The 12378-nt window shown below is 45.9% G+C and overlaps 1 protein-coding gene across 4 annotated transcripts in view; it reads left to right on the top strand.

Moving 5' to 3' along the window:
- The window catches only part of LOC133460119 (ribonuclease inhibitor-like), an 84855-nt gene extending 74681 nt beyond the window's left edge, over positions 1-10174 (top strand). For 2 of the 4 annotated variants that reach the window (XM_061740658.1, XM_061740657.1), the window contains 4 exons: positions 2471-2647; positions 4888-5061; positions 6228-6401; positions 9103-10174. In XM_061740658.1, coding sequence (XP_061596642.1) covers positions 2471-2647; positions 4888-5061; positions 6228-6401; positions 9103-9115 — 538 coding nt within the window. In that variant the 3' untranslated portion in view covers positions 9116-10174. The remainder of the gene's footprint in view (positions 1-2470; positions 2648-4887; positions 5062-6227; positions 6402-9102) is intronic. The other 2 variants (XM_061740660.1, XM_061740659.1) reach the window with 1 other exon arrangement.
- The last annotated feature ends 2204 nt before the right edge of the window (positions 10175-12378 follow it).

Here is a 12378-nt window from a genome sequence, read left to right as displayed (position 1 = left end):
TCTCGAATGCCCATGTGCCTCCCACCCGCCTCTGGTATGAGTGCGACTGGGGGGAGATTCTCTGCCTGGTGTGCAGACGGGGCAGAGGACCCTGTTCTTTGCCCCGTGGCCACGATCCTGGGGTTCCTTTCGGTCCCTCCTGGATGGTGGCCGTGCTCAGTCCACTTTAAGGGTGTATGTGGCGGTCATTTCATCGCAACATGCCCTGGTTGAGAATGCCACCGTGGGGTGCCACCGGCTGGTTTCTCTTTCTCAGGGGGGCTCTGAGGCTGCCCCCCCCCGAGTAGCCCAAAGGCCCCAGTTTTCGATTCCATTCGATTTTATTTATATAGCGTCTAATACAACAGATGTCTCTAGACGCTTTCCAGAGAACCAGAACATAAACATGAATATAAACCCCCGAGCAGTGTGGGACCTGCCCATGGTGCTAGGTGCCCTCTCTTCTCCACCCTTTTGGGCCCTTGGCCCGGGTGGGCCTGAAGTGGCTCTCTAGGGGGATAGCTTTTCTCCTCGCCATGACATCGGCGAGTCGATGAGTTACATGCCCTGTCAGTCAGCTCAGGGGCTACGTTGTGGCCGAACGTGGCGTTCCTGCCCTAGGTCCTGCAGAGAGTGGGCCAAGCCCTTTGTGCCCCGTACGGGCCCTTGCTGCTTATGCTACCGCGCCTGTGCGACGGTCGGAGCAGCTTGTTCTCTGCCATGGTGGCCCCAACAGGGGGCGTGCTGTTTCTGGACAGCGCCGTCCCACTGGGTGGTGGACACCGTCGAGCGCACCCACAGGGCCAGTGGCCGCCCCTTACCAGTGGGGGTGAGGTGCCACTCGACCAGAAACGTTGCAGCTTCTTGGCTGCCCTGCAGGGGGTGCCTCTGGAGGACATCTGCACCGCGACTTCATGGACGTCGCCAGACACGTTCTCCAGGTTTTACCGGATCAATGTCGCCACTCCCAACCATTGGGCGTGGTTCTACTCCCGGGTCCTTCTGCCCCTGGTCAGTGAGGTATGTGACCGGGATCCTACGTGACATTGTTGGTATTCGTCATCCAGTGCCTACAGCACCGCCTGGCGGTCAGTAGGGACGAAATAGAACGAAAGTTACGCCTGTAACTACGGTTCTATGAGTCCCGGATGACCGCCAGGCCTGCCGGTCACTCCGAATCCTCGTGCTCTCGCGAGAAGATTCTAGGAGAAGATCCCATGCTGACGCCGGAAGATATACCCTTCCGGGGGTCATGCAGGGGTCACGGGTGACGTGACATTGTTGGTATTGTACTCGACATGCGCATGCATGAGGGAAGATATCCAGTGCTTACAGCACCGCCTGGCGGTCATCCGGGACTCATAGAACCGTAGTTACAGGCGTAACTTTCGTTATCACTTAACAGCTTCCATCATGATCACAGCGGCCAAACAAACCGTAACCACAGCTGCTACACATGACGCTGGTGACGTTTCTGTCCATAATGAGACGTTCTGAAGCCTAAATGTCCCTTTCTCTCCCTTTACAAGCAAATCTCCACTTTGGCCGGAGTTTTCAGGAATGATGGTTTTTGGAGACTTTGAGCTTCGTTTTGGTGTAAACGAACGGCTAAAACTCATGAAAACAGCAGCGTTGTTGCTGCGTGTAAACGAGGCCTCAGACCTGGACAGGTTGGACTGACGGCTACAGGTGGAGCGTCAAAGTGATCGTCCTGACAGGAAGTGTCTTAGATCCTCCCGTGTGGGTTTAATTCAGAAATGTCCTTTAATCAAGCAGATCATTAGTTGTTCAAGCTAAGACTTTTCAAGTGCAAGCGATACAGAACCTGATGTTTAGTTTCACACAGACTTCAGAATCTGTTGAATTAGTCTGATAAATATACAGAATTCAATCATTCTTATCTTTAACTGAAAGTAAGATATTAACTGATAAACTCAGTTGTAACAGAATTATTAGGCGTTTGCAAGTTAAGTCAAATTATAAATGACACATTACTAAAAGTAAATTATTTTAATATGTTCTGCTCTCAGAAAACATCATTTTTAACTCTTTATAACATACAAGGATCATTATGATAAAAAGCTCAGGAATCCTGCATAAATGATATAAAACTGGACACATGATATAAAGTCCAGCAGTTCTCCACAGATCCATTCTGGTGTTAATAATTGTTGCTAGATCAGCTTCTGATCTCTAAACTGCTGCTTTGAACAATATTTGAACATCAACACTAATCAAAAGGATTGGTGTGTATGTTGGTGTTTTCATCTTAATCTAGTGTCAGACTTGGACCAGAAAAGCTCAGGATGTTCAGTAAAGGTGAACATGTCAGAGGAACAACCAGGAACCCACATCATGGATGTAACAAAAGTGTAAAAGCTGTTTTATAAAGTCCAGATACGGTGGTGACCCACGTGGACCTGATGACAAAGTTGATATTTGAAGAAACACTTCTCTGATGAGACTGGAACATGTTTTACTTTCTGTTCAGGTTGGAGAGGTGCGGTCTGTCAGAGATCAGCTGTTCTTCTCTGGTCTCAGCTCTGAAGTCCAACCCCTCCCATCTGAAACTTCTGGACCTGAGTGGGAACAGGAACCTGCAGGATTCAGGAGTGAAACATCTGAGTGGATTTCTGGGGAGTCCAGACTGCAGACTGGAGACTCTGGGGTCAGACATGTTTTAGTTGTGTGTTCAGATGAATCTGATGTGAAAGTTGTGTTGACACTAACCTGCAGACATCAGGCTGATCTTCTACTGATCCACACTGACCATCTGACTGCTCTGAGTTCTTCTTCTCTGCTTTAGTTTCATCTTAAACTTCCTCTTCTGATTCATTACATAAAACTAAACATGTGAATGTGTCAGACAGGAACAAATGAAGAACCAGAGATGTGCCTGAACCTGGAATAAAACATCTTCACCAACATGAATTAACTTTACAGCTAATACGTTCAGAAATGTCATCCAGATGTTAATAAACTGAGAGAGTCTGACAGACAATAGTGGACAGACTGAATGTGTAGTCGTCCAATATATGAGTTATAGAGCTCATTTACTAAATAACTTCTTACTGTGGATGAAATCAGTCAAACCAACGTTGGCTTCCTTTGACTAACATTACATTTAATTTTAACAAATATAAGTTTACTAAATATGAAACTCTAAACATTGAAAAACATAATTTTCTGTGTTTTTAATATTATTCTTTAATATATCTGTTAAGATCATTTCATCCAGGTGACATCAAGACATAAGGTGCAACAAATAATGTCTTTTTATGGTTTTCAGTGTAAAACTAAATATAAATCCATGTGTGTTGAAGTTAGTAAAGTGAAATAAAGCTGCTGTCTAGACGATGAGTTTCCTTCATCAGCAACAAAACATCCAACAAGAACATCAGAAACTTTGTGTTGAAACTATGTCGTCACTCAATCAACTTTTTCAGAGAAAATGTTTGAAAAAACTCCTAAACAGACAAATATGTCCTGATTGATGAAGAAATGTCTCCTTAAAAACATGGAAATGATGAATATTGTTCATTTATTCATCGTTTATGGAAGAAAACATTTGAACAAATTCAAATTTTTAATGCATTCAAATGCATTGATCACATTAAAAAGTGGAGGTGCCACAATTTAATTCAGTTAATTGAAGATCAAAACAGAAGTAATTGGAACCAAGTAAATCAGATTAAACGTGGGCATTCAGCTTCAAGTAGTGAAGCTAAAAACCAAATATCCGACCCAGAAATCAGGGAGTGGTTCTGACTCAGACCTGAACAGCCACATTAAGACAGTAGTGAAGTCAGTTATCACTTAACAGCTTCCATCATGATCACAGCGGCCAAACAAACCGTAACCACAGCTGCTACACATGACGCTGGTGACGTTTCTGTCCATAATGAGACGTTCTGAAGCCTAAATGTCCCTTTCTCTCCCTTTACAAGCAAATCTCCACTTTGGCCGGAGTTTTCAGGAATGATGGTTTTTGGAGACTTTGAGCTTCGTTTTGGTGTAAACGAACGGCTAAAACTCATGAAAACAGCAGCGTTGTTGCTGCGTGTAAACGAGGCCTCAGACCTGGACAGGTTGGACTGACGGCTACAGGTGGAGCGTCAAAGTGATCGTCCTGACAGGAAGTGTCTTAGATCCTCCCGTGTGGGTTTAATTCAGAAATGTCCTTTAATCAAGCAGATCATTAGTTGTTCAAGCAAAGACTTTTCAAGTGCAAGCGATACAGAACCTGATGTTTAGTTTCACACAGACTTCAGAATGTGTTGAATTAGTCTGATAAATATACAGAATTCAATCATTCTTATCTTTAACTAAAAGTAAGATATTAAATGATAAACTCAGTTGTAACAGAATTATTAGGTGTTTGCAAGTTAAGTCAAATTATAAATGAGACATTACTAAAAGTAAAGTATTTTAATATCTCCTGCTCTCAGAAAACATCATTTTAACTCTTTATAACATACAAGGATCATTATGATAAAAACCTCAGGAATCCTGCATAAATGATATAAAACTGGACACATGATATAAAGTCCAGCAGTTCTCCACAGATCCATTCTGGTGTTAATAATTGTTGCTAGATCAGCTTCTGATCTCTAAACTGCTGCTTTGAACAATATTTGAACATCAACACTAATCAAAAGGATTGGTGTGTATGTTGGTGTTTTCATCTTAATCTAGTGTCAGACTTGGACCAGAAAAGCTCAGGATGTTCAGTAAAGGTGAACATGTCAGAGGAACAACCAGGAACCCACATCATGGATGTAACAAAACTGTAAAACCTGTTTTATAAAGTCCAGATACGGTGGTGACCCACATGGACCTGAGGACAAAGTTGATATTTGAAGAAACTCTTCTCTGATGAGACTGGAACATGTTTTACTTTCTGTTCAGGTTGTGGAGCTGCGGTCTCTCAGAGATCAGCTGTTCTTCTCTGGGCTCAGCTCTGAAGTCCAACCCCTCCCATCTGAAACTTCTGGTCCTGGGTGACAACGACCTGCAGGATTCAGGAGTGAAACATCTGTGTGGATTTCTGGAGAGTCCAGACTGCAGACTGGAGACTCTGAGGTCAGACATGTTTTAGTTGTGTGTTCAGATGAATCTGATGTGAAAGTTGTGTTGACACTAACCTGCAGACATCAGGCTGATCTTCTACTGATCCACACTGACCATCTGACTGCTCTGAGTTCTTCTGCTCTGCTTTAGTTTCATCTTAAACTTCCTCTTCTGATTCATTACATAAAACTAAACATGTGAATGTGTCAGACAGGAACAAATGAAGAACCAGAGATGTGTCTGAACCTGGAATAAAACCTCTTCACCAACATGAATTAACTTCACAGCTAATACGTTCAGAAATGTCATCCAGATGTTAATAAACTGAGAGAGTCTGACAGACAATAGTGGACAGACTGAATGTGTAGTCGTCCAATATATGAGTTATAGAGCTCATTTACTAAATAACTTCTTACTGTGGATGAAATCAGTCAAACCAACGTTGGCTTCCTTTGAATAACATTACATTTCATATTAACAAATTACAAATTTACCAAATATGAAACTCTAAACATTGAAAAACATAATTTTCTGTGTTTTTAATATTATTCTTTAATATATCTGTTAAGATCATTTCATCCAGGTGACATCAAGACATAAGGTGCAACAATTAATGTATTTTTATGGTTCTCAGTGTGTAAAACTAAATATAAATCCATGTATGTTGAAGTAAGTAAACTGAAATAAAGCTGCTGTCTAGACGATGAGTTTCCTTCATCAGCAACAAAACATCCAACAAGAACATCAGAAACTTTGTGTTGGAACTATGTCGTCACTCAATCAACTTTTTCAGAGAAAATGTTTGAAAAAACTCCTAAACAGACAAATATGTACTGATTGATGAAGAAATGTCTCCTTAAAAACATGGAAATGTTTTTGCATTTTATCAATTTCAAATTTTAACATCAAAACTCAGTTTCAAAATATTTCAAATGATATTTGAATTCAAAGTCTACCAAAGTTAAACCCATTAAACCCTGGAGCATCAATTAGTTTCCTTATTTTGACGAGTATTTGGTTCAACACAAACTCTACGCAGATTATTGATCACATGTGTGACATCAATATGAACATCAGCCTTCATAAAGTCCATCACCTTTCTAATTCTCAACTGTATGGAGCATTTAGGATGATGAAGATGATGCTGAATTGTAATGTATCTTTTATTCTTTATTCAGATTGCAGTACTGCAGGTTGTCAAAGATCAGCTGTTCTTCTCTGGTCTCAGCTCTGAAGTCCAACCCCTCCCATCTGAAACATCTGGACCTGACCAAGAACGACCTGAAGGCTGCAGATGTGAAGCAGCTTTCTGATCTGGTGGAGAGTCCAGACTACAAGCTGCAGGATCTCAGGTCAGTGGAGGTTGGACTCGGTTCTGCTGCTTCCAGCAGTTTTCTACTAAAACCAGTTGGTATCAAAGATCAGTGTTTCCAGTGAAGCTGCAGCTTCTCAGCAGCTGCTTTCCTCATGAATCTGTGAGAGGAGATTGATGACAGGCTGCAGGATTGGACAGAAACACAGAGACAGCAGTCGGCCAATCAGAGGGTCCAGATGTTTGTTGTAGACCAGTGTTGTGCTGGTGTTCACGTGTCCAGAAATAAAGGAGTATTCCAGCTGACGGCCTTCCAGGATGTTCAGACACACAGCTGCTCCACTGCAGCTCTGAACTCTGAATCCTGGATGTGCTGATGGAGGGATCTCTGCTAACACTCCTTTATCTGCTCTCTTCTTTCTTCTTCCTCTACAGCTGATGGATGGATCTCTGAAAACACTCCTTTATCTGCTCTCTTCTTTCTTCTTCCTCTACAACTGATGGAGGGATCTCTGCAAACACTCCTTTATCTGCTCTTTTCTTTCTTCTTCCTCTACAACTGATGGAGGGATCTCTGCAAACACTCCTTTATCTGCTCTCTTCTTTCTTCTTCCTCTATAGCTGATGGAGGGATCTCTGCTAACACTCCTTTATCTGCTCTCTTCTTTCTTATTCCCTCTACAGCTGATGGAGGGATCTCTGCAAACACTCCTTTACCAGCTCTTGTCACGGCTCAGACAGGACAGAGAACCCAAATGCACAACACCAGGCAGAATCAGAGTCCAAGAGGCTTTAATCCTTGTCAAAGGCAGGCAGGGGTCAAATTGGGTAGTCAGGCAGATCAGGCAAACAAAACCAAAACGGGCAGGCAAAAATCCATAAACCAGGAATCAGGCAGGGTCACAGGCAGGCAGGCAGAAACAGGACATGAAGGCTGGAAGGCGAGGCGAAAACACATGACAATCTGGCAACTGGTATGAGGAAATGGGCCGGTTTATGAAGGGGAAACTGATGAGGGGAAACCAGGTGTGGAGCTGGGCCGGGGAAGCACAGGTGAAGGGAATGAGGCTGATGAGGGTGGCAGGATCCAGACGACAGGAGAGTCAGTAACACAGCAAAAACAACCATGAACTGTGACCATGACAGAACCCCCTCCTCAAGGGACAGATTCCAGATGTCCCAAAACCCCCCCACCCAGGGTGAGCGGAGGGCGTCCGGAGGAGGGCCCCGGCCAACACATGGCCAAAGCTCCGGGGGCCGTCCTCGGTGCCGGGCAGACCAGCGAGGCAGTTCCGGGGGGCGGTCTGGGGGCTTGGCAGGCGGATCCGGGGTTCGATCTGGGGGCTTGGCAGGCTGGTCAGAGGGTCGGTCTGGGCATGCTGCAGGCTGGTCAGGGGGTCGGTCTGGGACTGCTGCAGGCTGGTCAGGGGGTCGGTCTGGGACTGCGGCAGGCTGGTCAGGGGGTCGGTCTGGGACTGCGGCAGATCCATCCAGGATCGCCTCAGGAAGGGGAACAGAGACCGGCGGGGCCGCCTCAGGAACAGAGACTGGCGGCGGGGCCGCCACAGGAACAGAAACTGGCGGCAAGGCCGCCTCAGGAACCGGAGTCGGGGCTGACAGGATGCGGGGAGCCGGAATAGGGGCAGACAGGATGCGGGGAGCCGGAGCCGGGGCAGACAGGATGCGGGGAGCCGGAGCCGGGGCAGACAGGATGCGGGGAGCCGGAACAGGGGCAGACAGGATGCGGGGAGCCGGAACAGGGGCAGACAGGATGCGGGGAGCCGGAGCCGACAGGATGCGGGGAGCCGGAACAGGGGCAGACAGGATGCGGGGAGCCGGAACAGGGGAAGACAGGATGCGGGGAGCCGGAACAGGGGCAGACAGGATACGGGGAGCCGGGAACAGGGGCAGACAGGATGCGGGGAGCCGGAACAGGGGCAGACAGGATGCGGGGAGCCGGAACAGGGGCAGACAGGATGCGGGGAGCCAGAACAGGGGCATGGCAAGCTCGGGCTGGGGCTGGCGCTGACGCCATCGTCGTTGCCTCCCCTGAGCCTGCAGGCTCCTGGGCCCACCCAGAGCCAGGCGTGTTCCCCAGAAAGGGGGAAGAGACTGGGGTGGTTCCGGGACCACCTCGGGAACAGCAACAGGCTGGGACTGGCGGCATGTCCCTGTCCTCTTCACCATACGGTGGTAGAACACCACTTGGTCCCCATAAAAAAACTCCCATAAATCCACATCCTTACGTGGTAGGTCCATGTTGGCTGGGTTCATTCCTTTGGCCACATTGTACTGTCATGGCTCAGACAGGACAGAGAACCCAAATGCACAACACCAGGCAGGATCAGAGTCCAAGAGGCTTTAATCCTTGTCAAAGGCAGGCAGGGGTCAAACCGGGTAGTCAGGCAGATCAGGCAAACAAAACCAAAACGGGCAGGCAAAAATCCATAAACCAGGAATCAGGCAGGGTCACAGGCAGGCAGGCAGAAACAGGACATGAAGGCTGGAAGGCGAGGCAAAAACACATGACAATCTGGCAACTGGTATGAGGAAATGGGCCGGTTTATGAAGGGGAAACTGATGAGGGGAAACCAGGTGTGGAGCTGGGCCGGGGAAGCACAGGTGAAGGGAATGAGGCTGATGAGGGTGGCAGGATCTAGATGACAGGAGAGTCAGTAACACAGCAAAAACAACCATGAACTGTGACCATGACAGCTCTCTTCTTTCTTCTTCCTCTACAGGTGGGGATGGTGAGAGTGTCCAGGACGGATGAGTCGTGTCCTGATCGTCCTCAGAGCTGAAGCAGCACCAGTTTGTGTGGACAAACTCTGACTGGACCGTGATGATGATGAAGATGAAGATGTACATAGTTTCAGAATTACAGTTTTACAAACTCCTCATATATTCATTTATTTCATGTTAAGTCAAAAAGTCATTATTCTTATTGTATTATTGTTAAAAAAAACAGTTAATCAAAATGTAGACTGTAGTGCCCAAGCACTTACAGTGTGAAGGCCCTATTGTATCTGTAGGATTTTTTTTCGTTTTCTTTATTTATTTTTCCGACTAAATGAGGGTCTTTTTTCCCCTAAACGTGCCCCAAAGTCACCAAATTTTTCACCAAGCCAGGCCTTGTGAAAAATGTGATATTTAATGGTTTGCATTAATGGGCGTGGCCTAACGGCTCAACAGCGCCCCCTAGAAAATGTTGTGCCTCAAGCCCCACAATACGGTTTGACGTACATGAATGAAAATCGGTACACACCTGTATCATGTCGCAACTTAAAGAAAAGTTGGTGCCATTGCCGAAACCCAACAGGAAGTCGGCCATTTTGAATTAATCGTGTAATTTTGGCACAATTTATGCCATTCTTTTGGCAGTTAATGCAGCCCGAAGTGTACTACGAATGTAGTGATAGATAAAAGTCTGTGCTGCCGCGGCGGAGCTGCTCAGCAAAGCAGCCGTCTCCTCCACCGAGTCACATGACTCCCCCGGTGTTTTCTTTTTAATTACATGTTTCCGTTTCATTCCAAGTTTTTCTTTTGTTGTTTCTCTACGTGTCACTGATGGAGAGTGAAGAGATCCGTGGAAATAGCAGCGTTTGTTCATGAAACACAAATGAACTTGACTTGGTCAATGAATGTTCCTCAAAGTTTGTTCTAGTAAATATTTTGCGCTTTGAGACTTGTTCTTCAGGTGAAAATGCGCTCTATAAATACAATTTATTATTATTATTATTATTATTATAAATATTGTTAATGTTATCTGGATATTATGATGATTTTTAAGACTTCAAAGAAAGTCAAAATTCTTCAGTAAAACTTGGATCTTTTCTCTTGTGCAGTTTACTGTGGTTAATAAGTGTTTGTCTGTGATTAGTCTCAGTACCAGGAGCAGCACCGACCATCACAAGGCACTTTTTATTCTCTTGTTCACCATCAGCTCTCGTTATTTTATTTATTATAATACTGACATAGATTACACTCTCATTTTACCACAAATTGCGCAAAACACTTGAATACGCATCAGATATGAAGAAAGAACCCAAAAGGTTTAAGCCAACATAGATGAACTGAATTGAATTAAAACACATCAACACAAATGTTCAACACTTGTTCATCGGTAGTTGAAATGGATTCTGATCTCTTATTGTAGCGTTTAAAATGTGAGGATTTCCATGTTTTTCAGTGTTCTTGTTGCTGTAGGAATGGGGGGGGGGTCTGTTAATCGGATTCTCAATGAGGATGATGGATGCGTACCAGACGGTGGAGGAGCCGTTTACTGAGTTCTGGGGGGGTTATGACCTTTGAATGACCTAATACAGGTGTGTTTGGATGTGTTTTAATGACCCTAGGGGGAGGCCATGCAGCCAGCAGGGTATGGGGGAGTGGTGTGAGGTTGCGGGGAGGAGGTAAACCGGTTGAATCTGTCCTCCCCAAAACGCCTGTCAGCGTTGTCTGGTTCCCTCTGCGGAGCCGAAGGATACCAGCCGTGAAGAGAGTCTAACAACCCGTGCTGCTCCATGAAGTTAAAAAGACCAACTGAAATGACACGACTGGATTCCAGCCACCGTCTCTCCGTCCTTTGGTCCTGCTCTGACCTGCCAGGAATAACGCTGCGTCTGTTTCATCCTGGCCTCTCTGGATCAAACCAGCACCAAACCGGCACCAAACCAACACCAAACCAGCACCAAACCAGCATCAAACCAGCATCAAACCAGCACCAAACCAGCATCAAACCAAACCAGCACCAAACCAAACCGGCATCAAACCAAACCAGCACCAAACCAAACCAGCATCAAACCAAACCGGCATCAAACCAAACCAGCACCAAACCAAACCAGCACCAAACCAAACCAGCACCAAACCAGCATCAAAACAAACTGGCATCATACCAAACCAGCATCAAACCAAACCAGCACCAAACCAAACCAGCACCAAACCAGCACCAAACCAAACCAGCACCAAACCAGCACCAAACCAGCGCCAAACCAGATCCAAACCAGCATCAAACCAGGACAAAACCAGCATCAAACCAAACCAGCATCAAACCAGCACCAAACCAGCATCAAACCAGCACCAAACCAACACCAAACCAGCATCAAACCAGCATCAAACCAGGACCAAACCAGCATCAAACCAAACCAGCATCAAACCAGGACCAAACCAGCATCAAACCAAACCAGCATCAAACCAGCACCAAACCAGCATCAAACCAGCACCAAACCAAACCAGCATCAAACCAAACCAGCATCAAACCAAACCAGCACCAAACCAAACCAACACCAAACCAGCATCAAACCAGCACCAAACCAAACCAGCATCAAACCAAACCAGCACCAAACCAGCACCAAACCAGCACCAAACCAAACCAGCACCAAACCAAACCGGCATCAAACCAAACCAGCACCAAACCAAACCAGCATCAAACCAAACCGGCATCAAACCAAACCAACACCAAACCAAACCAACACCAAACCAAACCAGCACCAAACCAGCGCCAAACCAGATCGAAACCAGCATCAAACCAGGACCAAACCAGCATCAAACCAAACCAGCATCAAACCAGCACAAAACCAGCAACAAAACAAACCAGCACCAAACCAGCACCAAACCAGCACCAAACCAGGACCAAACCAGCATCAAACCAAACCAGCATCAAACCAAACCAGCACCAAACCAAACCAGCACCAAACCAAACCAGCACCAAACCAGCATCAAACCAAACTGGCATCATACCAAACCAACATCAAACCAAACCAGCACCAAACCAGCATCAAACCAGCACCAAACCAGCATCAAACCAAACCAGCACCAAACCAGCACCAAACCAACATCAAACCAAACCAGCACCAAACCAGCATCAAACCAAACCAGCACCAAACCAGCATCAAACCAAACCAGCACCAAACCAGCATCAAACCAAACCAGCACCAAACCAGCATCCAACCAGCATCAAACCAAACCAGCATCAAACCAGCATCAAACCAGCATCAAACCAGCACCAAACCAACATC

This window comes from Cololabis saira, chromosome 14 (genome assembly GCF_033807715.1).
Source record: "Cololabis saira isolate AMF1-May2022 chromosome 14, fColSai1.1, whole genome shotgun sequence".
In the NCBI taxonomy this organism is placed as follows: domain Eukaryota; kingdom Metazoa; phylum Chordata; class Actinopteri; order Beloniformes; family Belonidae; genus Cololabis; species Cololabis saira.
The sequence above is the reverse complement of the archived record's forward strand: the minus strand, read 5'-3'. Positions and strand labels throughout refer to the sequence as shown.